General features: G+C 56.3%; 1 protein-coding gene across 1 annotated transcript in view; it reads left to right on the plus strand.

The window, feature by feature from the left end:
* Positions 1 to 11,447, plus strand: part of ERMARD (ER membrane associated RNA degradation) — a 57,332-nt gene extending 45,885 nt beyond the window's left edge. The window contains exon 19 of the mRNA XM_045500351.1: positions 10,022 to 11,447. Within this exon, the coding sequence (XP_045356307.1) occupies positions 10,022 to 10,049 (28 nt within the window). The 3' untranslated portion in view covers positions 10,050 to 11,447. The remainder of the gene's footprint in view (positions 1 to 10,021) is intronic.
* The last annotated feature ends 13,537 nt before the right edge of the window (positions 11,448 to 24,984 follow it).

The following is a 24,984-nucleotide window of genomic DNA, read 5'->3' on the forward strand; positions in this document are numbered from 1 at the left end:
GAGGAGGGTCTGAGAGGTGAGGAGGGGAGGGTCTGAGAGGGAGGAGGGTCTGAGAGGTGAGGAGGGGAGGGTCTGAGAGGTGAGGAGGGTCTGAAAGGTGAGGAGGGGAGGGTCTGAGAGGGAGGAGGGTCTGAGAGATGAGGAGGGGAGGGTCTGAGAGGGGAGGAGGGTCTGAGAGGTGAGGAGGGAGGGTCTGAGAAGGAGGATAGTCTCAGAGGTGAGGAGGGGAGGGTCTGAGAGGTGAGGAGGGTCTGAGAGGTGAGGAGGGTCTGAAAGGTGAGGAGGGGAGGGTCTGAGAGGGAGGAGGGTCTGAGAGGTGAGGAGGGTCTGAAAGGTGAGGAGGGGAGGGTCTGAGAGGGGAGGAGGGGAGAGGCTGAGAGGTGAGGAGGGTCTGAGAGGTGAGGAGGGGAGGGTCTGAGAAGGAGGAGGGTCTCAGAGGTGAGGAGGGGAGGGTCTGAGAGGTGAGGAGGGTCTGAGAGGTGAGGAGGGTCTGAAAGGTGAGGAGGGGAGGGTCTGAGAGGGAGGAGGGTCTGATAGGTGAGGAGGGGAGGGTCTGAGAGGTGAGGAGGGTCTGAGAGGTGAGGAGGGGAGGGTCTGAGAGGTGAGGAGGGTCTGAAAGGTGAGGAGGGGAGGGTCTGAGAGGGAGGAGGGTCTGATAGGTGAGGAGGGGAGGGTCTGAGAGGTGAGGAGGGTCTGAGAGGTGAGGAGGGGAGGGTCTGAGAGGTGAGGAGGGTCTGAGAGGTGAGGAGGGGAGGGTCTGAGAGGTGAGGAGGGTCTGAGAGGTGAGGAGGGGAGGGTCTGAGAGGTGTGGAGGGGAGGGTCTGAGAGGTGAGGAGGGTCTGAGAGGTGAGGAGGGGAGGGTCTGAGAGGGAGGAGGGTCTGAGAGGTGAGGAGGGGAGGGTCTGAGAGGTGAGGAGGGGAGGGTCTGAGAGGTGAGGAGGGTCTGAGAGGTGAGGAGGGGAGGGTCTGAGAGGGAGGAGGGTCTGAGAGGTGAGGAGGGGAGGGTCTGAGAGGGAGGAGGGTCTGAGAGGTGAGGAGGGGAGGGTCTGAGAGGGAGGAGGGTCTCAGAGGGGAGGAGGGGAGGGTCTGAGAGGGAGGAGAGTCTCAGAGGTGAGGAGGGGAGGGTCTGAGAGGGAGGAGGGTCTCAGAGGGGAGGAGGGGAGGGTCTGAGAGGTGAGGAGGGTCTGAGAGGTGAGGAGGGGAGGGTCTGAGAGGGAGGAGGGTCTGAGAGGTGAGGAGGGGAGGGTCTGAGAGGGAGGAGGGTCTCAGAGGGGAGGAGGGGAGGGTCTGAGAGGTGAGGAGGGTCTGAGAGGTGAGGAGGGGAGGGTCTGAGAGGTGAGGAGGGTCTGAGAGGTGAGGAGGGGAGGGTCTGAGAGGTGTGGAGGGGGAGGGTCTGAGAGGTGAGGAGGGTCTGAGAGGTGAGGAGGGGAGGGTCTGAGAGGGAGGAGGGTCTGAGAGGTGAGGAGGGGAGGGTCTGAGAGGTGAGGAGGGGAGGGTCTGAGAGGTGAGGAGGGTCTGAGAGGTGAGGAGGGGAGGGTCTGAGAGGGAGGAGGGTCTGAGAGGTGAGGAGGGGAGGGTCTGAGAGGCAGGAGGGTCTGAGAGGTGAGGAGGGGAGGGTCTGAGAGGGAGGAGGGTCTCAGAGGGGAGGAGGGGAGGGTCTGAGAGGGAGGAGAGTCTCAGAGGTGAGGAGGGGAGGGTCTGAGAGGGAGGAGGGTCTCAGAGGGGAGGAGGGGAGGGTCTGAGAGGTGAGGAGGGTCTGAGAGGTGAGGAGGGGAGGGTCTGAGAGGGAGGAGGGTCTCAGAGGTGAGGAGGGGAGGGTCTGAGAGGTGAGGAGGGTCTGAGAGGTGAGGAGGGGAGGGTCTGAGAGGGAGGAGGGTCTGAGAGGTGAGGAGGGGAGGGTCTGAGAAGGAGGAGGGTCTCAGAGGGGAGGAGGGGAGGGTCTGAGAGGTGAGGAGGGTCTTAAAGGTGAGGAGGGGAGGGTCTGAGAGGGAGGAGGGTCTCAGAGGTGAGGAGGGGAGGGTCTGAGAGGTGAGGAGGGGAGGGTCTGAGAGGGAGGAGGGTCTCAGAGGGGAGGAGGGGAGGGTCTGAGAGGTGAGGAGGGTCTGAGAGGTGAGGAGGGTCTGAAAGGTGAGGAGGGGAGGGTCTGAGAGGTGAGGAGGGTCTGAGAGGTGAGGAGGGGAGGGTCTGAGAGGGAGGAGGGTCTGAGAGGTGAGGAGGGGAGGGTCTGAGAGGGAGGAGGGTCTGAGAGGTGAGGAGGGGAGGGTCTGAGAGGGAGGAGGGTCTGAGAGGTGAGGAGGGGAGGGTCTGAGAGGTGAGGAGGGTCTGAAAGGTGAGGAGGGGAGGGTCTGAGAGGGAGGAGGGTCTGAGAGGTGAGGAGGGGAGGGTCTGAGAGGTGAGGAGGGTCTCAGAGGTGAGGAGGGGAGGGTCTGAGAGGTGAGGAGGGTCTCAGAGGTGAGGAGGGGAGGGTCTGAGAGGTGAGGAGGGGAGGGTCTGAGAGGGAGGAGGGTCTGAGAGGTGAGGAGGGTCTGAGAGGTGAGGAGGGTCTGAAAGGTGAGGAGGGGAGGGTCTGAGAGGGAGGAGGGTTGAGAGGTGAGGAGGGGAGGGTCTGAGAGGTGAGGAGGGTCTGAGAGGTGAGGAGGGGAGGGTCTGAGAGGGAGGAGGGTCTGAGAGGTGAGGAGGGGAGGGTCTGAGAGGTGAGGAGGGTCTGAGAGGTGAGGAGGGGAGGGTCTGAGAGGGAGGAGGGTCTGAGAGGTGAGGAGGGGAGGGTCTGAGAGGTGAGGAGGGTCTGAGAGGTGAGGAGGGGAGGGTCTGAGAGGGAGGAGGGTTTGAGAGGTGAGGAGGGGAGGGTCTGAGAGGGAGGAGGGTCTGAGAGGTGAGGAGGGGAGGGTCTGAGAGGTGAGGAGGGTCTGAGAGGTGAGGAGGGGAGGGTCTGAGAGGGAGGAGGGTCTGAGAGGTGAGGAGGGGAGGGTCTGAGAGGGAGGAGGGTGTCAGAGGTGAGGAGGGGAGGGTCTGAGAGGTGAGGAGGGTCTGAGAGGTGAGGAGGGTCTGAGAGGTGAGGAGGGGAGGGTCTGAGAGGGAGGAGGGTCTGAGAGGTGAGGAGGGGAGGGTCTGAGAGGTGAGGAGGGGAGGGTCTGAGAGGGAGGAGGGTCTGAGAGGTGAGGAGGGGAGGGTCTGAGAGGGAGGAGGGTCTGAGAGGTGAGGAGGGGAGGGTCTGAGAGGTGAGGAGGGTCTGAGAGGTGAGGAGGGGAGGGTCTGAGAGGGAGGAGGGTCTGAGAGGTGAGGAGGGGAGGGTCTGAGAGGTGAGGAGGGTCTGAGAGGTGAGGAGGGGAGGGTCTGAGAGGGAGGAGGGTCTCAGAGGGGAGGAGGGGAGGGTCTGAGAGGTGAGGAGGGTCTGAGAGGTGAGGAGGGGAGGGTCTGAGAGGGAGGAGGGTCTCAGAGGGGAGGAGGGGAGGGTCTGAGAGGCAGGAGGGTCTGAGAGGTGAGGAGGGGAGGGTCTGAGAGGGAGGAGGATCTCAGAGGGGAGGAGGGGAGGGTCTGAGAGGTGAGGAGTCTGAGAGGGAGGAGGGTCTCAGAGGGGAGGAGGGGAGGGTCTGAGAGGTGAGGAGGGTCTGAGAGGTGAGGAGGGGAGGGTCTGAGAGGGAGGAGGGTCTCAGAGGTGAGGAGGGGAGGGTCTGAGAGGTGAGGAGGGGAGGGTCTGAGAGGGAGGAGGGTCTCAGAGGGGAGGAGGGGAGGGTCTGAGAGGTGAGGAGGGTCTGAGAGGTGAGGAGGGGAGGGTCTGAGAGGGAGGAGGGTCTGAGAGGTGAGGAGGGGAGGGTCTGAGAGGTGAGGAGGGTCTGAGAGGTGAGGAGGGGAGGGTCTGAGAGGGAGGAGGGTCTGAGAGGTGAGGAGGGGAGGGTCTGAGAGGTGAGGAGGGTCTCAGAGGGGAGGAGGGGAGGGTCTGAGGGGGAGGAGGGTCTGAGAGGTGAGGAGGGGAGGGTCTGAGAGGGAGGAGGATCTCAGAGGGGAGGAGGGGAGGGTCTGAGAGGTGAGGAGTCTGAGAGGGAGGAGGGTCTCAGAGGGGAGGAGGGGAGGGTCTGAGAGGTGAGGAGGGTCTGAGAGGTGAGGAGGGGAGGGTCTGAGAGGGAGGAGAGTCTCAGAGGTGAGGAGGGGAGGGTCTGAGAGGTGAGGAGGGTCTGAGAGGTGAGGAGGGGAGGGTCTGAGAGGGAGGAGGGTCTGAGAGGTGAGGAGGGGAGGGTCTGAGAGGGAGGAGAGTCTCAGAGGTGAGGAGGGGAGGGTCTGAGAGGTGAGGAGGGTCTGAAAGGTGAGGAGGGGAGGGTCTGAGAGGGAGGAGGGTCTGAGAGGTGAGGAGGGGAGGGTCTGAGAGGTGAGGAGGGTCTGAGAGGTGAGGAGGGGAGGGTCTGAGAGGGAGGAGGGTCTCAGAGGTGAGGAGGGGAGGGTCTGAGAGGTGAGGAGGGGAGGGTCTGAGAGGGAGGAGGGTCTCAGAGGGGAGGAGGGGAGGGTCTGAGAGGTGAGGAGGGTCTGAGAGGTGAGGAGGGGAGGGTCTGAGAGGGAGGAGGGTCTGAGAGGTGAGGAGGGGAGGGTCTGAGAGGTGAGGAGGGGAGGGTCTGAGAGGGAGGAGGGTCTGAGAGGTGAGGAGGGGAGGGTCTGAGAGGTGAGGAGGGGAGGGTCTGAGAGGGAGGAGGGTCTCAGAGGGGAGGAGGGGAGGGTCTGAGAGGTGAGGAGGGTCTGAGAGGTGAGGAGGGGAGGGTCTGAGAGGGAGGAGGGTCTCAGAGGGGAGGAGGGGAGGGTCTGAGAGGTGAGGAGGGGAGGGTCTGAGAGGTGAGGAGGGGAGGGTCTGAGAGGGAGGAGGGTCTGAGAGGTGAGGAGGGGAGGGTCTGAGAGGTGAGGAGGGGAGGGTCTGAGAGGGAGGAGGGTCTCAGAGGGGAGGAGGGGAGGGTCTGAGAGGTGAGGAGGGTCTGAGAGGTGAGGAGGGGAGGGTCTGAGAGGGAGGAGGGTCTCAGAGGGGAGGAGGGGAGGGTCTGAGAGGTGAGGAGTCTGAGAGGGAGGAGGGTCTCAGAGGGGAGGAGGGGAGGGTCTGAGAGGTGAGGAGGGTCTGAGAGGTGAGGAGGGGAGGGTCTGAGAGGGAGGAGGGTCTCAGAGGGGAGGAGGGGAGGGTCTGAGAGGTGAGGAGTCTGAGAGGGAGGAGGGTCTCAGAGGGGAGGAGGGGAGGGTCTGAGAGGTGAGGAGGGGAGGGTCTGAGAGGTGAGGAGGGGAGGGTCTGAGAGGGAGGAGGGTCTCAGAGGGGAGGAGGGGAGGGTCTGAGAGGGAGGAGGGTCTGAGAGGTGAGGAGGGGAGGGTCTGAGAGGGAGGAGGGTCTGAGAGGTGAGGAGGGGAGGGTCTGAGAGGTGAGGAGGGTCTGAGAGGTGAGGAGGGGAGGGTCTGAGAGGTGAGGAGGGTCTGAGAGGTGAGGAGGGGAGGGTCTGAGAGGGAGGAGGGTCTCAGAGGTGAGGAGGGGAGGGTCTGAGAGGTGAGGAGGGGAGGGTCTGAGAGGGAGGAGGGTCTCAGAGGGGAGGAGGGGAGGGTCTGAGAGGTGAGGAGGGTCTGAGAGGTGAGGAGGGTCTGAAAGGTGAGGAGGGGAGGGTCTGAGAGGTGAGGAGGGTCTGAGAGGTGAGGAGGGGAGGGTCTGAGAGGGAGGAGGGTCTGAGAGGTGAGGAGGGGAGGGTCTGAGAGGGAGGAGGGTCTGAGAGGTGAGGAGGGGAGGGTCTGAGAGGGAGGAGGGTCTGAGAGGTGAGGAGGGGAGGGTCTGAGAGGTGAGGAGGGTCTGAAAGGTGAGGAGGGGAGGGTCTGAGAGGGAGGAGGGTCTGAGAGGTGAGGAGGGGAGGGTCTGAGAGGTGAGGAGGGTCTGAGAGGTGAGGAGGGGAGGGTCTGAGAGGTGAGGAGGGTCTCAGAGGTGAGGAGGGGAGGGTCTGAGAGGTGAGGAGGGGAGGGTCTGAGAGGGAGGAGGGTCTGAGAGGTGAGGAGGGTCTGAGAGGTGAGGAGGGTCTGAAAGGTGAGGAGGGGAGGGTCTGAGAGGGAGGAGGGTTGAGAGGTGAGGAGGGGAGGGTCTGAGAGGTGAGGAGGGTCTGAGAGGTGAGGAGGGGAGGGTCTGAGAGGGAGGAGGGTCTGAGAGGTGAGGAGGGGAGGGTCTGAGAGGTGAGGAGGGTCTGAGAGGTGAGGAGGGGAGGGTCTGAGAGGGAGGAGGGTCTGAGAGGTGAGGAGGGGAGGGTCTGAGAGGTGAGGAGGGTCTGAGAGGTGAGGAGGGGAGGGTCTGAGAGGGAGGAGGGTCTGAGAGGTGAGGAGGGGAGGGTCTGAGAGGGAGGAGGGTCTGAGAGGTGAGGAGGGGAGGGTCTGAGAGGTGAGGAGGGTCTGAGAGGTGAGGAGGGGAGGGTCTGAGAGGGAGGAGGGTCTGAGAGGTGAGGAGGGGAGGGTCTGAGAGGGAGGAGGGTGTCAGAGGTGAGGAGGGGAGGGTCTGAGAGGTGAGGAGGGTCTGAGAGGTGAGGAGGGTCTGAGAGGTGAGGAGGGGAGGGTCTGAGAGGGAGGAGGGTCTGAGAGGTGAGGAGGGGAGGGTCTGAGAGGTGAGGAGGGGAGGGTCTGAGAGGGAGGAGGGTCTGAGAGGTGAGGAGGGGAGGGTCTGAGAGGGAGGAGGGTCTGAGAGGTGAGGAGGGGAGGGTCTGAGAGGTGAGGAGGGTCTGAGAGGTGAGGAGGGGAGGGTCTGAGAGGGAGGAGGGTCTGAGAGGTGAGGAGGGGAGGGTCTGAGAGGTGAGGAGGGTCTGAGAGGTGAGGAGGGGAGGGTCTGAGAGGGAGGAGGGTCTCAGAGGGGAGGAGGGGAGGGTCTGAGAGGTGAGGAGGGTCTGAGAGGTGAGGAGGGGAGGGTCTGAGAGGGAGGAGGGTCTCAGAGGGGAGGAGGGGAGGGTCTGAGAGGCAGGAGGGTCTGAGAGGTGAGGAGGGGAGGGTCTGAGAGGGAGGAGGATCTCAGAGGGGAGGAGGGGAGGGTCTGAGAGGTGAGGAGTCTGAGAGGGAGGAGGGTCTCAGAGGGGAGGAGGGGAGGGTCTGAGAGGTGAGGAGGGTCTGAGAGGTGAGGAGGGGAGGGTCTGAGAGGGAGGAGGGTCTCAGAGGTGAGGAGGGGAGGGTCTGAGAGGTGAGGAGGGGAGGGTCTGAGAGGGAGGAGGGTCTCAGAGGGGAGGAGGGGAGGGTCTGAGAGGTGAGGAGGGTCTGAGAGGTGAGGAGGGGAGGGTCTGAGAGGGAGGAGGGTCTGAGAGGTGAGGAGGGGAGGGTCTGAGAGGTGAGGAGGGTCTGAGAGGTGAGGAGGGGAGGGTCTGAGAGGGAGGAGGGTCTGAGAGGTGAGGAGGGGAGGGTCTGAGAGGTGAGGAGGGTCTCAGAGGGGAGGAGGGGAGGGTCTGAGGGGGAGGAGGGTCTGAGAGGTGAGGAGGGGAGGGTCTGAGAGGGAGGAGGATCTCAGAGGGGAGGAGGGGAGGGTCTGAGAGGTGAGGAGTCTGAGAGGGAGGAGGGTCTCAGAGGGGAGGAGGGGAGGGTCTGAGAGGTGAGGAGGGTCTGAGAGGTGAGGAGGGGAGGGTCTGAGAGGGAGGAGAGTCTCAGAGGTGAGGAGGGGAGGGTCTGAGAGGTGAGGAGGGTCTGAGAGGTGAGGAGGGGAGGGTCTGAGAGGGAGGAGGGTCTGAGAGGTGAGGAGGGGAGGGTCTGAGAGGGAGGAGAGTCTCAGAGGTGAGGAGGGGAGGGTCTGAGAGGTGAGGAGGGTCTGAAAGGTGAGGAGGGGAGGGTCTGAGAGGGAGGAGGGTCTGAGAGGTGAGGAGGGGAGGGTCTGAGAGGTGAGGAGGGTCTGAGAGGTGAGGAGGGGAGGGTCTGAGAGGGAGGAGGGTCTCAGAGGTGAGGAGGGGAGGGTCTGAGAGGTGAGGAGGGGAGGGTCTGAGAGGGAGGAGGGTCTCAGAGGGGAGGAGGGGAGGGTCTGAGAGGTGAGGAGGGTCTGAGAGGTGAGGAGGGGAGGGTCTGAGAGGGAGGAGGGTCTGAGAGGTGAGGAGGGGAGGGTCTGAGAGGTGAGGAGGGGAGGGTCTGAGAGGGAGGAGGGTCTGAGAGGTGAGGAGGGGAGGGTCTGAGAGGTGAGGAGGGGAGGGTCTGAGAGGGAGGAGGGTCTCAGAGGGGAGGAGGGGAGGGTCTGAGAGGTGAGGAGGGTCTGAGAGGTGAGGAGGGGAGGGTCTGAGAGGGAGGAGGGTCTCAGAGGGGAGGAGGGGAGGGTCTGAGAGGTGAGGAGGGGAGGGTCTGAGAGGTGAGGAGGGGAGGGTCTGAGAGGGAGGAGGGTCTGAGAGGTGAGGAGGGGAGGGTCTGAGAGGTGAGGAGGGGAGGGTCTGAGAGGGAGGAGGGTCTCAGAGGGGAGGAGGGGAGGGTCTGAGAGGTGAGGAGGGTCTGAGAGGTGAGGAGGGGAGGGTCTGAGAGGGAGGAGGGTCTCAGAGGGGAGGAGGGGAGGGTCTGAGAGGTGAGGAGTCTGAGAGGGAGGAGGGTCTCAGAGGGGAGGAGGGGAGGGTCTGAGAGGTGAGGAGGGTCTGAGAGGTGAGGAGGGGAGGGTCTGAGAGGGAGGAGGGTCTCAGAGGGGAGGAGGGGAGGGTCTGAGAGGTGAGGAGTCTGAGAGGGAGGAGGGTCTCAGAGGGGAGGAGGGGAGGGTCTGAGAGGTGAGGCCCTACAGGCAGAAGGCCGACTCTGCTCCAGCCCGCCAGCCCCAGGCCCGGAGCTGTCCTCCCGCCCTCACTGCCCCCCTTGGGAGACCTAAGGTGGCCGAGAAATCTCGGCCTCCCCTTGGTTTCAGTGGCCTCGAGGGCCTGGGTTCCTGCTTCTCGGTTCTTTCTGGGGACTGGGTTGGGTTGGATTCGGGGTTCTTTCTTTCGCTTCCCTTTGGCAGCCGATTATTCAGATTCTGTGGCTCGGATGCAAGTTACATAAAAACAGACGCAGTCAGTCACTGTGGGCGAGATGTGCTGCGGGGAGGCTCAAGGACCCTCCGGCATTTGAGATGTGACCCCCGGCCTAGCGCAGAGGGGGGCCGAGGGCAGCGGGAGAGAGGTCGCGGTGGCGGAGGGCCGGGGACGGAGAGCGGTGCCGTGCCGTGGGCGCCCGGAGGCTCCGCTCGTCGTCGTCCTCAGTCTGTCCGGGCAGCAGGAAGGCGCGGGCGGAGGTCGGGGCCACCAGGGCCCTCTTGGCTTCCTCTTCTCTCTGTTCGTGGAGCCACCTGTGAGTGGGTCTTGGGGTCGTAGCCTCGTGGGCTTGGACGTGGGGTCTGTGGTGTGAGGAGGGAGAGGAGGGCAGGACGCTGGCGAGAACCAGAAAAGCGGACCGAAAGCAGGAGAAGGACCTAGCTGGGGCGGGAGGGAGTCGGGGGAAGAGAGCGATGCCCCGGAGATGTGACCGGGGGTGAGGCCCGGGAAGCCTCGTGGCTTTGGCGCCTGGGTGGCCGTGTGAGCAGCCTGGAGGACCCGGCGGTGGCGGAGGGTGAGCGGAGGGAGCACGCGTGGCCCCGTGGGGCTCGGCCCGGAGGCCGGGCGCTGAGGAGGGCGGGTCGGGCCAGGAGAGCCGGGGGCGGCCCTGGGCCTCGGGAAAATGTCAGCCTGCCCTGAGCAGGCACGGGCGGGCACGGCGGAGGACAGCAGTGGGGAGGATGTGGCTGAGCGCAGCAGGAAGCAGGGATTTGAGGATCGGTCCGTGAGACCGTTAAATTACAGAACCGGAGAGTGGCTTCCGAGGCGGAGAAGGGGTCCGAGTGGGGCTGGCAGCTGGGGTGAGGGGAGGGGTGCGGTGAGGGAGGCACACCAGGTCCGGCCCAGCCCTGCGTTCACACCTCTGGGAGGAGGGAGGAGCGGGCAGCTCCAGGCTCCTGTTCTCTCCCGGGGAGGCAGGTAGCGGGTCAGCCCTGAGTACCTTGTAACGCCCACCGAGTGTGGCCTGGGAATGGTCAGGCACCTGATGAGTCAGCAGGGGGCCCATTTGCCTTGTGTTTGCGCAGATCAGGAACACACAACAAGAAGGTGTGATGGCTGCAGATGCCCCACAGGGACCCAGGAGGTGCGACATCCAGCCGGCAGACAAATGGTGGGGACGCGTCCAGATGGCGTCGGAACGTCCAGCCGCGCCCCTGCGTCCCTCCCCCACCCGTGGTTCTGCACACACGTCTTGCTGCCGAGGGCCCCCGTGTGCCAGGTTCTGCTTGGCACGAATCCCGATGGCATTCCCCCTGCCTTCTGCCTGTGCCTAATGAGCAATCCCAAGACACCCCGCGGCTGAGAGCCCCAGACCGCGAGCCCAGCACCTCGGAGAAATGCTGTCCTCCAGCGGCTCAGCTCGTCCTGGGGCGCTCCTGCCCGATCTCATGGTTTCTTCCACATCGCCCAGATCCCACCCCCCCACCCCCACTATCACCTCTTCCAGAACACGCGGTGGCTCGGCCATGGGGCTCCTTTGCTGTGGCCTCCAGAACCCCGCGTGGCAGAGCCAGCGGGCACAGGAGCAGAGACAGGGCCGGTGGCCGTCAGCCCAGGGCCCGGCCGAGCACACCTCACAAGAAAGGACGGGGGTCCACGGGGCCTGCCCAGGGTAGAGGTGAGTGAGACAGAAACAGAGCCCAAAGGGTGTGACTGTGGGACACTGACCCCTCTAGACGCCACCTGCCTTTATATCCACGGTCATCATCAACCTCCAGATCACCCAGCGAGGCGGCGGCCGCTCTTCACGGGGATCGGTACCTACCCAAGTCACAGAGCGACCGAGCGGGCCAGGGGCCGAGCCCGGGCCAAGAGACAAGGTGGGCAGGCTGGGTGGTCAGCAGGGCCCCTGAACTGAGCCGAGGCCTGCAGGTCAACAAGAGGGTAGAGGAACTCGAATGCCAGGGGGACACAGGCTGTGCGCGGGCAGGCCACCGGGCTGTGGCCTTGTCAGCAATGCGGAACTTGGAGCCTCAGCCTCCACGGGAACGTCACAAATCTCCAGACTCCCCTGCATCTGATCGATGGTTCCCGTCTTTTCCCTGGCTGGCCACTGACTAGTTCCGGGAAAGGACTGGCAGACTGCAGATGTCTGGGGTGAAACAGCACCGCTGGGACACAGGACAGAGAGGAACGGTGGCAGGAGAGAGACGGTGCCCCCCACCGAAGTCTGCAGAGTCCCAACCCTTCCCCGGGCTAGAGGGTCGATTTCCTCAGACGCCGGGTTTCGACACGCCCAGGGGTCTCCTCTCTGACTATACATCCCAGCAAACCACGTGGCTGTGATTCCAGTAACCGGGAATGCCTGACTCCACCTGTCCCACGCAGAAGCTGGCCTGTGGTGCTGTGGGGACTGGTGACAGAGTTGTTCTAGTTCTGCAGGACGTGACCAAACAGTTCCAGGGAGCTAGCTGATCAAGGGGTTTTGCAGAGTCCATATTTCGTAGAGACCGAAAGAGAAAACAGAAAATCATATTGTAAGAAAAGATATTAGTGTTGACTGAACTTGTGAGTAAACACAAACCATATAATATTTAAGTGAAATTTTTTGTTGTCTATCATGCTAAAATAATTGGTCCATGAGGTCAGTGGCAGTCTGTCCAGTTGGGAAATAGTAATACATATTATGTGAAGCTCAAACATAAAAGTGTTCTTTAAATAAAAAAGATAAGTTTACCCCCTAAAATCTATTTGTTAAATTTAAATTTTTGAACGGGTAATAATTCACATGGTTTAGAAATAAAAAACATGAAAATGTATTCAGTGTAATGTCTGCTTTTCATCTCTGTCCCCCTCTGCCCAGTTTCTCTACATTCTTCTGTGTAAAAAATTCTTTCTTATTGGGGCACCTGGGTCGCTCAGTCGGTTAAGTGTCCGTCTTGATTCCACCCCAGGTCATGGTCTCTCAGTTTGTTAGATTGAGCCCTGCATTGGGCTCTGCACTGACTGCTCAGAGCTTGCTTGGGAATCTCTTTCTCCCTCTCTCTCTGCCCCTCCCCTGCTCTCTCTGTCTCAACATAAACAAAAACTTAAAAAAATCTTTCTTATTGATTTCTTGGATTGGAGCTCTTTATATGTTGAGGATATGAGTTGTGATTATTATGTACACCTAGTTTCCTAATGCAGGTGCAAACAAGGATGAATATGTATGCTCACTTCCACTCTCCCTGTGCTTTTTTATACAAGCCATAGCATACTTACTGTTCTACACTTTGCTTTTTTGCTTAACAGTATATGTTGGAGCATCTGCCATATTAGTACATGGAGAACTTCTCCATTTTTAAAAGCTGCATGGTATTCCATTGTGTGGATGTTTCCTGTTGGTGTATACTTAAGTTGTTGCAAATCTTTTGTTAAATAATGCTGGACTAAAAGCCTTGGATATATGTCATTTTGCACATATCATTAGAATCAGTTCCTACTAGAAAAATAACTCAAAGGATATATGACTTCTTTGAAATTTTATAGCTGTTTCCAAACTATTGTCCATATGGTTTATAAAATTTACTCTCTTAATGTATGAAAGCACCTCTACTTCCACAGTCTAAGTAACTGAGTATTTTGCCAACTGAATAGGTTTTCTATTATTCATAAGGTTGAGCATCTTCCTGTGTTTTCACTGGACTGTTTAGTTAAAGTAATTTCCCATTTATCTGTTGGGTTGCTAATCTTTGTCTTTCATATTGGTTTCTAGGAGCTCTTTATATATTAAGGATATAGATTGTGATAGGAGATGACATATATATATATATATATATGTCCATCTTGACTTCCAATGGCAAGTTTTTCATGCAGAAGTTTTGTTTTTATGTGGTTGAATTTATAAATCCTTCTTTACTGCATTTGGCTTTTTGGCTTAAATTAGCAGAGTCTTCCCTTGACTGCAAAGTGATAAAGATATTTGCCATAATTTCAATGATTACTTTTACGATTTTATTTTTAACATTTAAGTATTTGATGTTTTTGGAATTTGATGTGTAATATGAGATATGGGGGTGGCTTTTATCTTTTATTTATTTGCTGGATAGCGACTCAGTTGTCCCTAATGCCATTCATCAGTCATGTTTTTCAACACTAATCTGAAATGTCATGTGTGCTTTATGCTAATTTCTCACGTAGTTTTGTATTTACCTATATTTTCTATGGTTTTATGTTGTTCTGAATGTCTGTTGTGAGCCAGCACAGCAATGTTTTAATTATTAAGACTATTATATGATTTAAGAGCTAGTAGGGCTATGTATTTTTCTTAACCCTTTCTTTTAGGATTTTCCTGCTTATTCTTGTTGGGTTTTTTTTCTATTTAAATATTAGGATAAGATTGTCCACTCTTCTCTCTGCAAAAAAACAAACCAAAACCAAAAAAAAAAAAACAAACAAACCCACAAAGATCCAGAAAAACCTTGTCCCATCTTTATTTTTTCATTAATTGCATGTTTATTAATACACTGATTTACAAAATTAGTGGGGGAAGAGTGACATTCTGTGATATCGAGTCTTCCTCTCCACTTGTTCAAATAAAATGTTCCTCATGTAGATCTTAACTTTGTTAAATTTATTCCTGATACTTTATCTTCGTTGGCTTATTAAATAGGGGTATTTTTTCCATTGTATCTTATAAAGTTGTTGGTTTCTTGATATTAATTTTATACTCTGATATCTTACTAAATTTTCTTATTACTTGGTTTTCACTTGCTATTGTCTTTTGGGTTTAGATAGATGTATCTTAACATGTTAAGAAAACATCTAATTCTATTTTATTAAAGTTTTTACTGCTGAATTTTATTAAATACTTTTCCAGCTTCAATGAAGAGGATCCCATTTTTAAAATACCTTGGATCTATTGCAAGATAAAGTTCCCATAAGCAGCTTTTGAAACCAAGGTTTTGAATCTTATTTTGACATGTAATTATGTACGGCTGCAGCCTGTGGCACGTATCATCCAAACCCAATTCTCCATAAAGACATGCCATTTTCTTGCACACCTGGAGTTCATCAGCGTCTTGGGTTAATTTAAGAAAATACTGTAGCAGAAAAAACTCAGAGCTAGTGCAATTGTGCCAGTATTGAAAGTTTACATTTTTCCTCTGAGTTTGAAACAGAATCTATGCATATAACATATACATATTTATTTAGATGAATAAAGTGATGTTCAGTATGGCATCTTAAATTCTTTCTTGAACAGGGGCGCCTGGGTGGCGCAGTCGGTTAAGCGTCCGACTTCAGCCAGGTCACGATCTCGCGGTCCGGGAGTTCGAGCCCCGCGTCAGGCTCTGGGCTGATGGCTCGGAGCCTGGAGCCTGTTTCCGATTCTGTGTCTCCCTCTCTCTCTGCCCCTCCCCCGTTCATGCTCTGTCTCTCTCTGTCCCAAAAATAAATAAACGTTAAAAAAAAAAAAATTAAAAAAAAAAATTCTTTCTTGAACAAAGCAGGCATGTATGGGTGGGTAGGCAGAGGTTGGTATGTAGGTAAGTAGACGACGTAAAAATCAAGTCGGTAATTTTAAGTTGACATGATGCACACTTTTTAAGCCCTTTTTAAAAATCAAATGAAAAATAAGCAAGAAAACAAGGAAATTTGAGTCCACAGATGCCTGCTGGGAAGATGGACGGGCCTGAGCCCTGGTCTCCTTGGCAACCGTGGAGGGAGGGGCAGGGGGCCAAGGGGATGCCGCAGTCTCTGAAACACCTTTGTGTCCTGACCTTGTTTGTCAACCTCTCAATTCTGCAGGATCACATTATGGCTTTGTGCTGACTGGGAATCAAGAGTGGAAAAACATTTCTACCTCCAACGTAGAGTGGGCATGTGCCATTAAAAGGAAGCAATCTTCAGGCTTTTAAATGATGTCGATCTCCTGGGAATTGAGTAAGGACACGGGGAGACCGAGCACTGTGTCTGCACTCATAAATCTCTAGCATCACACCCAGTATCCAGTGTTTGATGGTATGTGTGTCACGGAGGTGTCTTTAAATGGTCTACAACACAGACACGTGCGTTATTTATTTGTCTCCTCTGCAGTGAAGCTGGAAATAAGTATATCACCTCGAAGCTGGGGGAGGTGATCAAGAACTGTGGAATCGAGAGCTATTAACTTGGGGCGTGCTTTCTTTCCCCTGAGCCGCCTGCCATAGGGATTGCCTCCCTGGTCAGTGGTGACTCCGGGTGGGTGAGGGGTTCCACAGGGTGACTGCGTAACACGGGGTCTTCCAGCATGGGGCCTGCTCACACTCCAGATTCGTGGTTGTTTAAACTAATCCGTTTTTTTTTTTAATTTTTTTTTTTTGTTTGTTTAATGTTTACTTATTTTCAAAAGACAGAGAGAGACAGAGTGTGAGCAGGGGAGGGGCAGAGAACGAGGGAGACACAGAATCGGAAGCAGGCTCCAGGCTCCGAGCCGTCGGCACAGAGCCCGACACGGGACTTGAACTCACCGACCGCGAGATCATGACCTGAGCTGAAGTCGGACTGAGCCATGCAGGTGCCCCTAGAAGCATATTTCAGCGTAGGGTATGGCTCTCTCTGTTGTCTTCCAAAGGAAATTTAAACAATATTCTAGAATTTTGTTAATGTTTATTTATTTATTTATTTATTTATTTTTGAGAGAGAGAGAAAGAGACCGTGTGAGCAGGGGAGGGGCAGAGAGTGAGGGAGACAGAATCCGAAGCAGGCTCCGGGCTCTCAGCTGTCAGCACAGAAGCCAACGCGGGGCTCGAGCTCACGGACCATGAGATCATGACCTGAGCCGAAGTCGGACGCTCAACCCACAGAGCCACACAGGCACCCCGTCAGTGATTTCTTATGAGGCAGGAGTTTTAAAGCTTTGACGCGGCCGTGTCCCAAAAAGCACAGGCCATCACTAACAACAGTAACAAAACTCGTCAGTCCAGCAACAATGTGGAATCAAACCCCGTTTTCTGGTCTTCCAGGGCTTGTCTAAAGTCTGATTCTCCACGGCTGTCACTCCTGGAGGCATCTTAAAGGGCTTCACGTGTACATGGGGCCGAGTGCCGTGCAGCAGGAGGCCAGAAAGCAGGGTACCGTGAGTGGATGGGGAGGCCATGGTGGCCGCAAGCCAGCAGATCCAGTTTGGAGGCCGTGCATCCAGAGGAAGCTTGGGGAGTGAGTAAACCAGGCAAGAACCGCTCAAACCCGGTTCCAGCATGTTCCAGGGGTGAGGATGGCTGGGCACAGGAGCAGGGCGGCGAAGGAGAGAGCTTCTTCGATGGTTTAAAGGTTGCTTGCTAAAGAAGCAGCTGCAGAGTGAGGGACGGGCCTGAGTGCACCGGAGAAGCGTGGCCACGCTCGGCTCTGTCCCAGAGCAAATCTGGGAAGCGTGGCAGTGTCCCCGGCTCTCGAAAGTCTCCCATTCTGTTGGGAAGGCGTGCGGCACGCATGTGAGACCCTAGGCGCCCTGCCACGCGTGCAGCCCGTGTTCTTGGTGGGTAGGACTTGCAGGCTCTTGTCCCTTTATTCTCTGCCCTCTGGAAGGACAGGTTTGATGGGATTTACTTTTTATCAAGTGACAAAGCATTGGTCCAAGCCTGTCCTGTGAGCCCAGCTTCTGTGACTGTAATATAAAATTTCAGTCAAAACGTTAGGTCTTTGCTTCGGCCTGGATTTCTTGAAGGACGATTCAGACTAGAACGCACACACCGCAGCCAGGAGGACCTGTGTGCACCAGGGGATCTCCCTGCAAGGAACCAGCTCGCTGGCGTGGGCCAAGGGATTATGTAAAGTGAGTGTTATTTATTTATCTTCCCAGAAAACAGAAAACTCACTCTTACACACTTGCCATTCAACTTGGCAGAGGCTGAGATGAGGTGGTGACACTTTCATGTATAAGGAAGGAGTTTGAAAACATTCATGGCAAATTGAAACTAATCTTCTTGACAGATATGTGCCCAACACAGGGACGCAGCCAGGCTCCTGCGGGAGGTGCCAGAGGGCCGTGTGCGGAGCCCCGCTCCTCACGTGGGGGGACAGGAGGCCCCCACGCTGGGACGGTGGGCACCTGCCCCTCCCTGTGGCCCGGCCGCCGCAGGGCGTCTGATCCACAGTCCGGCTCCCCGTCAGCCCAGCGAAAGCCCCACGCGGGGGGCGGGCGGGCCTGTCTGACGGTGAACTGTGCCCGAAGCCAGGACGCAAGGGACCCACTCCTGCGACTTCGGGAACGCTTCTGTCCTTGGCCCCCGTACGCGGCGCCCTCGGCCGGGCGGCAGGGAGCACGTGCCCGCGCGTCCCCTCTCTCACCTGGTGTCCCAGCCAAGCGCCTGCAACCATCACACATCATTAGTCTGTGCTGCCACGCGCACACCTCCCTTCCTGCCAGCCGTTCCCTCAGCTGCCAAAACACAATCTGTCCCCGCGTCCCGCAGCCAGGCGCCCGCCCTGCCCCCACGGCTCCCGCCCGGTCTCAGGCTCGGGCTTTGGCAGCCCCGACGGAGCCCTTAATCCGCTTTTCCCTCCAAGGGGAAGCTCCTGCCAGCAGCCTGCTTTGTCCTCCAGCTGGTGGCAGCTCCGGGCTTGGCCTGGGCTGCTGTGACCGCAGGACGCGGTTCATCTACACTGGCTGCTCCGTCCACGCCGCCGGCTGCTCGGGCCCTGCGAGGTGCACCAGCGGGCGGGGCCCCTGGAGTGGGCCGGGGCAGGGGAGTGCGGGGAGGTCAGCGCTTCCTGAGCCCCCACCGGCCCGTCCTGAGCCTGTTCTGGTCACCGGCATCTCTGCCAGACGGAAAGGCGGAGGCCGGCCCGTGGAGGGTCTCTCTGGACAGTGGGCATGGCAGGCGAACCGCGTGGAAGGAAGGCACACTGGGCAGTGGGGAGCGGAGCTGGGGTGGCCGGGGCGGGAGGTTGTCCTGGGACGGGCACGTTCATTTCCACAAAGAGCACGGGGTCCGGCTGTCCATCTGCAAGGAGCTGAGGCTGCTCCTGTGTCTGTCTGCAGCTTTCCCGGGACCGACTGGACCGGCTTCCCATGGAAAGGCCATCACCCTAGCCCGAAGGGAGGGGACCCGGGCGCTGATTTGGGAACCCTCAGGATGGATTTCAGCACTTCGGGGACTCCCATGGGCCCTCAGCCTGTCTGCTCACACCCCAGACAGATCGTGTGTGGCTGTATTCTCAGAGGCCGGGAAGGGGCTCTCCCCTTTCTGACAGCATCCCAGCAACCCTGCCGCAGACCAGGGTCACTGTCCCCACTCAAGACACCAGCTTCCAGAAGCTGGCTGCCCAGCCAGAAGGAGGCCCATGAGACACGAGCCCCCGACCCCTTGTCCCAACCGACCCCAGGGCCTGGGCACATGGGATTGAGACGTGTCCCCAGAAACACACGCCAGGAGGCAGGAGGTCGAAGATGTGCTCTGAGGCCAACCTTTCCATCAACAGAATGGTCACTCCAGTCGTCTCTAGGTTACCACCTTTGTTCACGCTCCATCCCATCTCCGAGGACCGGAGCATGCCCCTCCTCTGTCAGCTGGCCCTGCCGTCCAATGCTCCCGGACGTCGTCCTGGGGCACCCGGGTCCCTCCTCCCTGATGTCCCGCTGCTTACGTCTCCCCCCTGCCGCAAGTTTTCTCAGATGAGTGCGGCCGAGGCCACCTGTCTGCTCCTGCCCCCACCGCCCCGGGCAGCTGGAGCTGGCAGGTGCGTTTGAGTGAACGTTGCACGGGCCCCTGAGGCCAGTGCCCATCACTGCACCCGTCACCACCGACACACCGTCACAGGCACCCTCCCAAGGGGCCCGTGAAGGATGTGGCTCAGAGGCAGGAACAGGGAAGAGGCAGGGGCTGCACCAGCCGGTGTCATGTCCCACGGTGGGCGTTTATGCTTCGGAGAGCAATCGGCCCCAGAGGAAGGCCCTGCATGGGAGCAGCCATCCCTGTGCAGAAGAAAACCAGCAGGTGCCTGGCGGGAATGTGGATGGGGCGCCCACCTATCCTCTGGGCCCCCTGAGGGCACCCCAACACTGGCAGCAGAGAGCTGCCCTTGACTTCGTGCCGTGAGGCGGGGCAGTGGAACCAGGGATCTGGCGGGGGGAGTCCTCTGGCCCCAGGGACGAGCTGTGTCCCCGGACAAGCTCCCTGGTCCCCAAGCTGCAGGTTCCTTACCTATGAAATGGGACGAAAATGGTATATGGCCCTTCATGTCATTCTTGTCCTCAAAACACAGCAATGACTATCGCAGTCCGTGGTCTGAGCCCAGACTCCCTAGCTGGCATTCTATCTGCCCGTCTGTCCCCATCCAGACGCCCAGCTGCCCCACGGGTCCCGCCTCCTCCTTTGCCTGTGTGTGTCCTCTCCTGGCCTGCAAACCTTGCCCTCCTGTACCAGATACCAGCCCCTGCAACCAACCACAGCGTGGGACCTGGGTGGTGCCTGAGCAGCCGTCAGCCCGGTGGTCTCCGTGGCGGGGCCCAGAAATGACTCGGGCCAATGGAGCGTGTGGCCTGGGAATCTGGACCTGTAACCACCAGCAGGTGAGGTGCAGTGGGGGCAGGAGCGGAGCCAGGGGGGCCTGGGAGCTGGAGGTGCAAGGTGTCTGTGGCCACAGCCAGAGAGAGGGGCCTGCAGGTTGTGGGACGAAGCAGGGTGGTCGGGCAGCTCACAACAACCGCCTGGGGCTTTCATCCCGTGGCCCAAGCGCCCAGGGCCAGCTGAGGTCCTTCCTTCAAGGCTGCAATGGACCTCACCCAGCCTGCAACAGGGCCAGGGGTCTGGGCATTTAGCGGCCACGCGAGGGCCCGTTGTGCAAGCTCTGCTCCCGAGTGGCGGAGAAAGAGGCGGCCGATGGGAAATGTCGTGAAAAGTTCGAAAACAAAAAAGTTCCAGCAGACGATTGTGAGCCTCCCCGGGGCTGGCGGTTACCTGTCCGCACAGGTATGGGGGCTCACGGTGGGCGCCGGCCTGTTTGCTCGGAGCCTGTTACTTACTGGTCCTTGACTGTTTTGAAACATCACCTCTGGGTTTATTTAGCTGGTGTGTGTGCTCTAATCTACTCATCTCAGTTTCCACGTGGCATCCACGTGGCGTCTATGATCCACAGTTCGCTGAGCTGTCGATCTGTGCAGGCTGTTCAGGCGCTTCCGTTGGCCTTCTGGATCATTCAGGCAGGTGCTCTCGTGGGAGCTCTGGGTCCCAGGGCGCGTCCACATTCAGCGTGAGGCTGACATGCCGGACCCGCCCTCGTGTCGAGCACACCACCGTGTTTCATGCTGTTTCGCGTTCCTAAAGGACGTGGAATGATACCTGTTTCCTTTTTACACTTGCGCTTCCTGGTCAATAGTGAGGCTGAGACGAGTGACACATAAGCGTCTGTGTTTCTGTGCCCGCCTGCTCGCCGTAGCCCTTTTTCCTATCGGGCTCAGTTTTTAAACCGCTTTGTAGGAACGCTTTCAAATTTTGCAAATTAATATTCGCTGGGTGTGTGTGTGTTAAGTATCTTTTCCTGTTCTGATTCACAGAAATGATTATTTTTAACGAGCTGTTGACCCCTCCCCGGGTTCCCCGTCTTCATCTTGTGTCGCCCTCGTACGTTGGTCAAAACTAAGACACCAACACGGGCACAGAAACTGTTCATTTTAAGGGAGTCAGATTTATTCACCTTTTTTGGGAGGGGTCATGTTCATATGTATTTTAAAATAAGTTCCCCTCCGGTGATCATAAAGATATTTTCCTATATTTACTTCCAAAACCTTAATGTTTTGCTTCTTACTTTGATGGCTTTAGTCCACCAGGAACTTTATGTAGGAGTAAAGTTTGAGGGAGGAATATTATTTTATCATAAACAACTTTGCAGGCTATTTTTCAATGTAAAACAGACACAGTACATGTGTCATGGAAAGTTGCGTAAGCGTGCCTTGCAGAGACCTTAAATACATTGACGACGTTGTGTGACCGTCACCGCTGTCTTTACCCAAAACTGTGTCCCTGGTGATCACCGACCCCCACCTCTCATCTACCTTTTGCCCCTGTGGCTTTGCTGTCCTGGCGCCTCGTATACATGGCAGGCACGCAGCACCTGTCCTTTGTCTGTTTATTTTGGTGAGCGTCACGCTTTCCATGTCCACCTGCGTGTTCAGTTTTCAGTCCCTTTTGCGGCTGGAGAGTATTCCCAGGACAGAGCGGCCATGTTTTGTTCACCTGTTGATGTGAATAATGCTGATGGGAACAGGGAACACGCTTGGACAATCATCTCTGCGAGTTCGTGCCTTCAGTTATTCTGGGCATGTATCGAGCGGTGGCCGCGCAGGAATTCTATGTCTAACTTTTTGAGGAACAATAGGCTGTTTTCCGTAGCAGCTGCACCGTTGTGTGTTCCCGCCCACGATGCACAAGGGTGCCATTCTGACAGGTGCGGAGCAGTATCTCATTGTGGTTTTGATTTGCGTTTCCCTGATGACTAATGGTGGTGAGCATTTCTCATGTGTTTATTGTGTGTGTCTTCTTCGGAGAAACGCCTATTCAAGTCCTCTACCCATTTAAAAATTTGCTTGTTTTTGTTGAGTTGTAAGAGTTCTTTGCATTTCTGGATATTAATCCCTCATCAGATACGTGATTTGTAAATACTTTCTCCCATCGTGTAGGCCCTTTGCTTTCTTGGTAGTGTCCTTTGGTGCACAGAAGTGATGACTTTGATGTGATTTTTTTGTTTTTCCTTTTATTGCCTGTGCTTTTGATGGCATATCAACGTTACTTTTTATTTTTTTAAGGTTTATTTATTTTTGAAAGAGCACAAGTGGGGGAGGGGCAGAGACAAAGGAGGACGGAGAATCCAAAGAGGGCTCCGAGCTGACAGCGCAGAGCCTGATGCAGGGGCTTGAACTCACAGACCGCGAGATCATGACCGGAGCCGAGATCGGACGCTCAACCGACTGAGCCACCCAGGCGCCCCTCAACGTTACTTTTTAGTAGTGCTTTCTTTCTTCACTCATTTGCAGGCCTCTGCCACAGGTCAACATTCTGGAAATCTGTGTGCCTGTTTCTGGACCCTCTGTTCTGTCCGCGTCCCCGCCCGTCACGACACCACCGTCGTCCCATCCCCTCTGCGTTTCAGCTATTCTCTGCCATTCCTAAGTTTTGCTCTAACGACATTTAGGGTCAGGTGGTCAAATCCCAGAATAAATCTTTCAGGAATTCTGATTGGAACAGCATTTAACTCATAGGCCCGTAAGGGGGAGAATTACTGTATTTGCAAAACCAGTCCTCCCGTCCATGAGTTCCACGTGACCCGCATACGTTCCATTTGTGCAGATGTCTTCGTGCTCTCAGTGTCTGAATGTCACCTCCCCAAAGACCCCACACGTCTCCCCTCTTTTTTGTTTTTAATTTCTCTTCTTTTAAAATCTACCCTAACATCTTAACATGCGTATCTTACTATAATTTTATTTTTAACAATTCAGAGTCGGCTTGGTATTACTATCCTTCCAAACAGGAAAAATATTTTAATGTTTTTAACTACCTACATTTCAACATGATATTACTTATTGATTTAAAAAAAAATTTTTTTTTTTTTGGGGCACCTGGGTGGCGCAGTCGGTTAAGCGTCCGACTTCAGCCAGGTCACGATCTCGCGGTCCGTGAGTTCGAGCCCCGCGTCGGGCTCTGGGCTGATGGCTCAGAGCCTGGAGCCTGTTTCCGATTCTGTGTCTCCCTCTCTCTCTGCCCCTCCCCCGTTCATGCTCTGTCTCTCTCTGTCCCAAAAATAAATAAACGTTGAAAAAAAAAAAAATTTAAAAAAAAAAAAAATTTTTTTTAATGTTTCTGTATTTTTGAGAGAGAGACAGAGTGAGACAGACAGAGCATGAGCAGGGGAGGAGCAGAGAGAGAGGGAGACACAGAATCCGAAGCAGGCTCCAGGCTCTGAGCTGTCAGCATAGGGCCCGACACGGGGCTCAAACTCACGAACCGCGAGATCATGACCTGGGTCAAAGTCACCGCTTAGCCGACTGAGCCACCCAGGCGCCCCTAGTTATCCATTTTATTTACATTTAATATTTAATTAAAGTTACGGACACACCGTGTCCGTGCTCACCATTGTCCTAATATCACCTGCATCTATTAGCTTTTGCTTTTCTTCTCGCCAAAATACTCATTTAACAATCCTTTCTGGGAGGTTTGGAAGTAGAAAACACCCTTAGCTATTTGTGGAAATCTTTGTTTTCTCTCATTCTTAAATGACACTGGGCGAGCACACACCATGGCTCACGTCGCTCCCCTTGCCACCGTGGGGACGTCACTCCTGTGTCCCTGGAACCCCGTGGCAGGTGGGGCGTGAGCCAAGGCTCTAAGCCCGACTTCCCGCCCTCCGGCCGCGGCGATCTCTCCTCCGCGGGGCCGTTCTGCAGCCTTGCTTCCTTCTGGACACGAATGTCCCACCGGCCTGAAGTTGCCTCTCTAATTCGCGAAAGTCCTCAGCTCTCTGTTTTTCAGAGGACACTTTATCACCATTAAGACGCGCATCGGAGCTCTCGCTTGTTCCTCTTGGCCTGTGAGCCGTGCCTCTAATGGTTTGAGGCTGGGACGAAAGCTGTCCCGGAGCCCGGAGCCCAGAGCCCTGTCTTTTGAGCCACAGAAGCTCTCTTGTGTCCCGGCTGATGCTTATTCCCCCTGTTGAGTTTTTAAAAATGTCAGTGGCTACAGTTTTAGTTCTGAGATTTCTAATTGCTTCTTCATAGCCACCTGCTTTTTAAAAATTCCATCTGTTTTCATGCAATAATGCTGTGTTTTAAAAATGGATGCTTTTGGGGCGCCTGGGTGGCGCAGTCGGTTAGGCGGCCGACTTCAGCCAGGTCACGATCTCGCGGTCCGTGGGTTCGAGCCCCGCGTCAGGCTCTGGGCTGATGACTCGGAGCCTGGAGCCTGTTTCCGATTCTGTGTTTCCCTCTCTCTCTGCCCCTCCCCCGTTCATGCTCTGTCTCTCTCTGTCCCAAAAATAAATAAACGTTGAAAAAAAAAAAATTTAAAAAAAATAAAAAAAAATAAAAAAAAATAAATAAAAATGGATGCTTTTTCTTCATTTCTGTCTTTAAAAAGATGTTTACTTTTATTTTAGAGAGAGAGAGAGAAAGAGACAAAGCATGAGCGGGGGAGGGGCAGAGAGAGAGGGAGACACAGAATTGGCAGCAGGCTCCAGGCTCCCAGCTGTCAGCACAGAGACCAACACGGGGCCCAAACCCATGAACCGTGAGATCATGACCAGGCCGAATCAAACACTCAACCGACTGAGCCACCCAGGCACCCTGATATACATATGTAATCTAAATATATAATACATATATAATCTGAATATGGACACATATAATCTTGACATACATACTCATATATATGTGAGCCCTGGGGGCTCAGTGAGAGACACAGAGTGTGAGCAGGGGAGGAGCAGACAGAGAGGGGGACACAGAATCCGAAGCAGGCTCCAGGCTCTGAGCCGTCAGCACAGAGCCCAACGTGGGGCTTGAACTCATGAACCATGAGATCATGCATGACCTGAGCCGAAGTCGGATGCTTAACTGACTGAGCCACCCAGGTGTGCCTATATCTTTTTTTAACGTTTGTTTGTTTGTTTGTTTGTTTGTTTGTTTGTTTTTGAGAGAGAAAGAGAAAGAGAGAGACAGAGAGAGAGAGGGAGAATCCCAAGCAGGTTCCATGCTGTCAGGGCAGAGCCGGACTCGGGGCTGGAACTCACAGACGGTGAGACCATGACCTGAGTCTAAACCGAGAGTGGGGCCTTAACAGAGCGAGCCCCCCAGGAGACCCCAACATTATGGTCTCTGTCAGACCTGCCCTACGATGAACTCACCTGACGGAACCCGTGTTGGCTGCGCCCCCGCCCCAGCTGTCTTCCTGAGGTTGGGTTTCTCCACTTCCCGGGGAACTTTGAGGGAAAGGTTACTGGAAATGGAATTTCTCCTTTCCTGACCGAGCCCTGGTGGCCGTGGTTCTGGGGCCGTGGCTGCCCCTTCCCGAAGGTTCGGCCGGGCCCAGGCATTGTGCACCAT

This window comes from Leopardus geoffroyi, chromosome B2 (genome assembly GCF_018350155.1).
Source record: "Leopardus geoffroyi isolate Oge1 chromosome B2, O.geoffroyi_Oge1_pat1.0, whole genome shotgun sequence".
Taxonomy (NCBI): Eukaryota; Metazoa; Chordata; class Mammalia; order Carnivora; family Felidae; genus Leopardus; species Leopardus geoffroyi.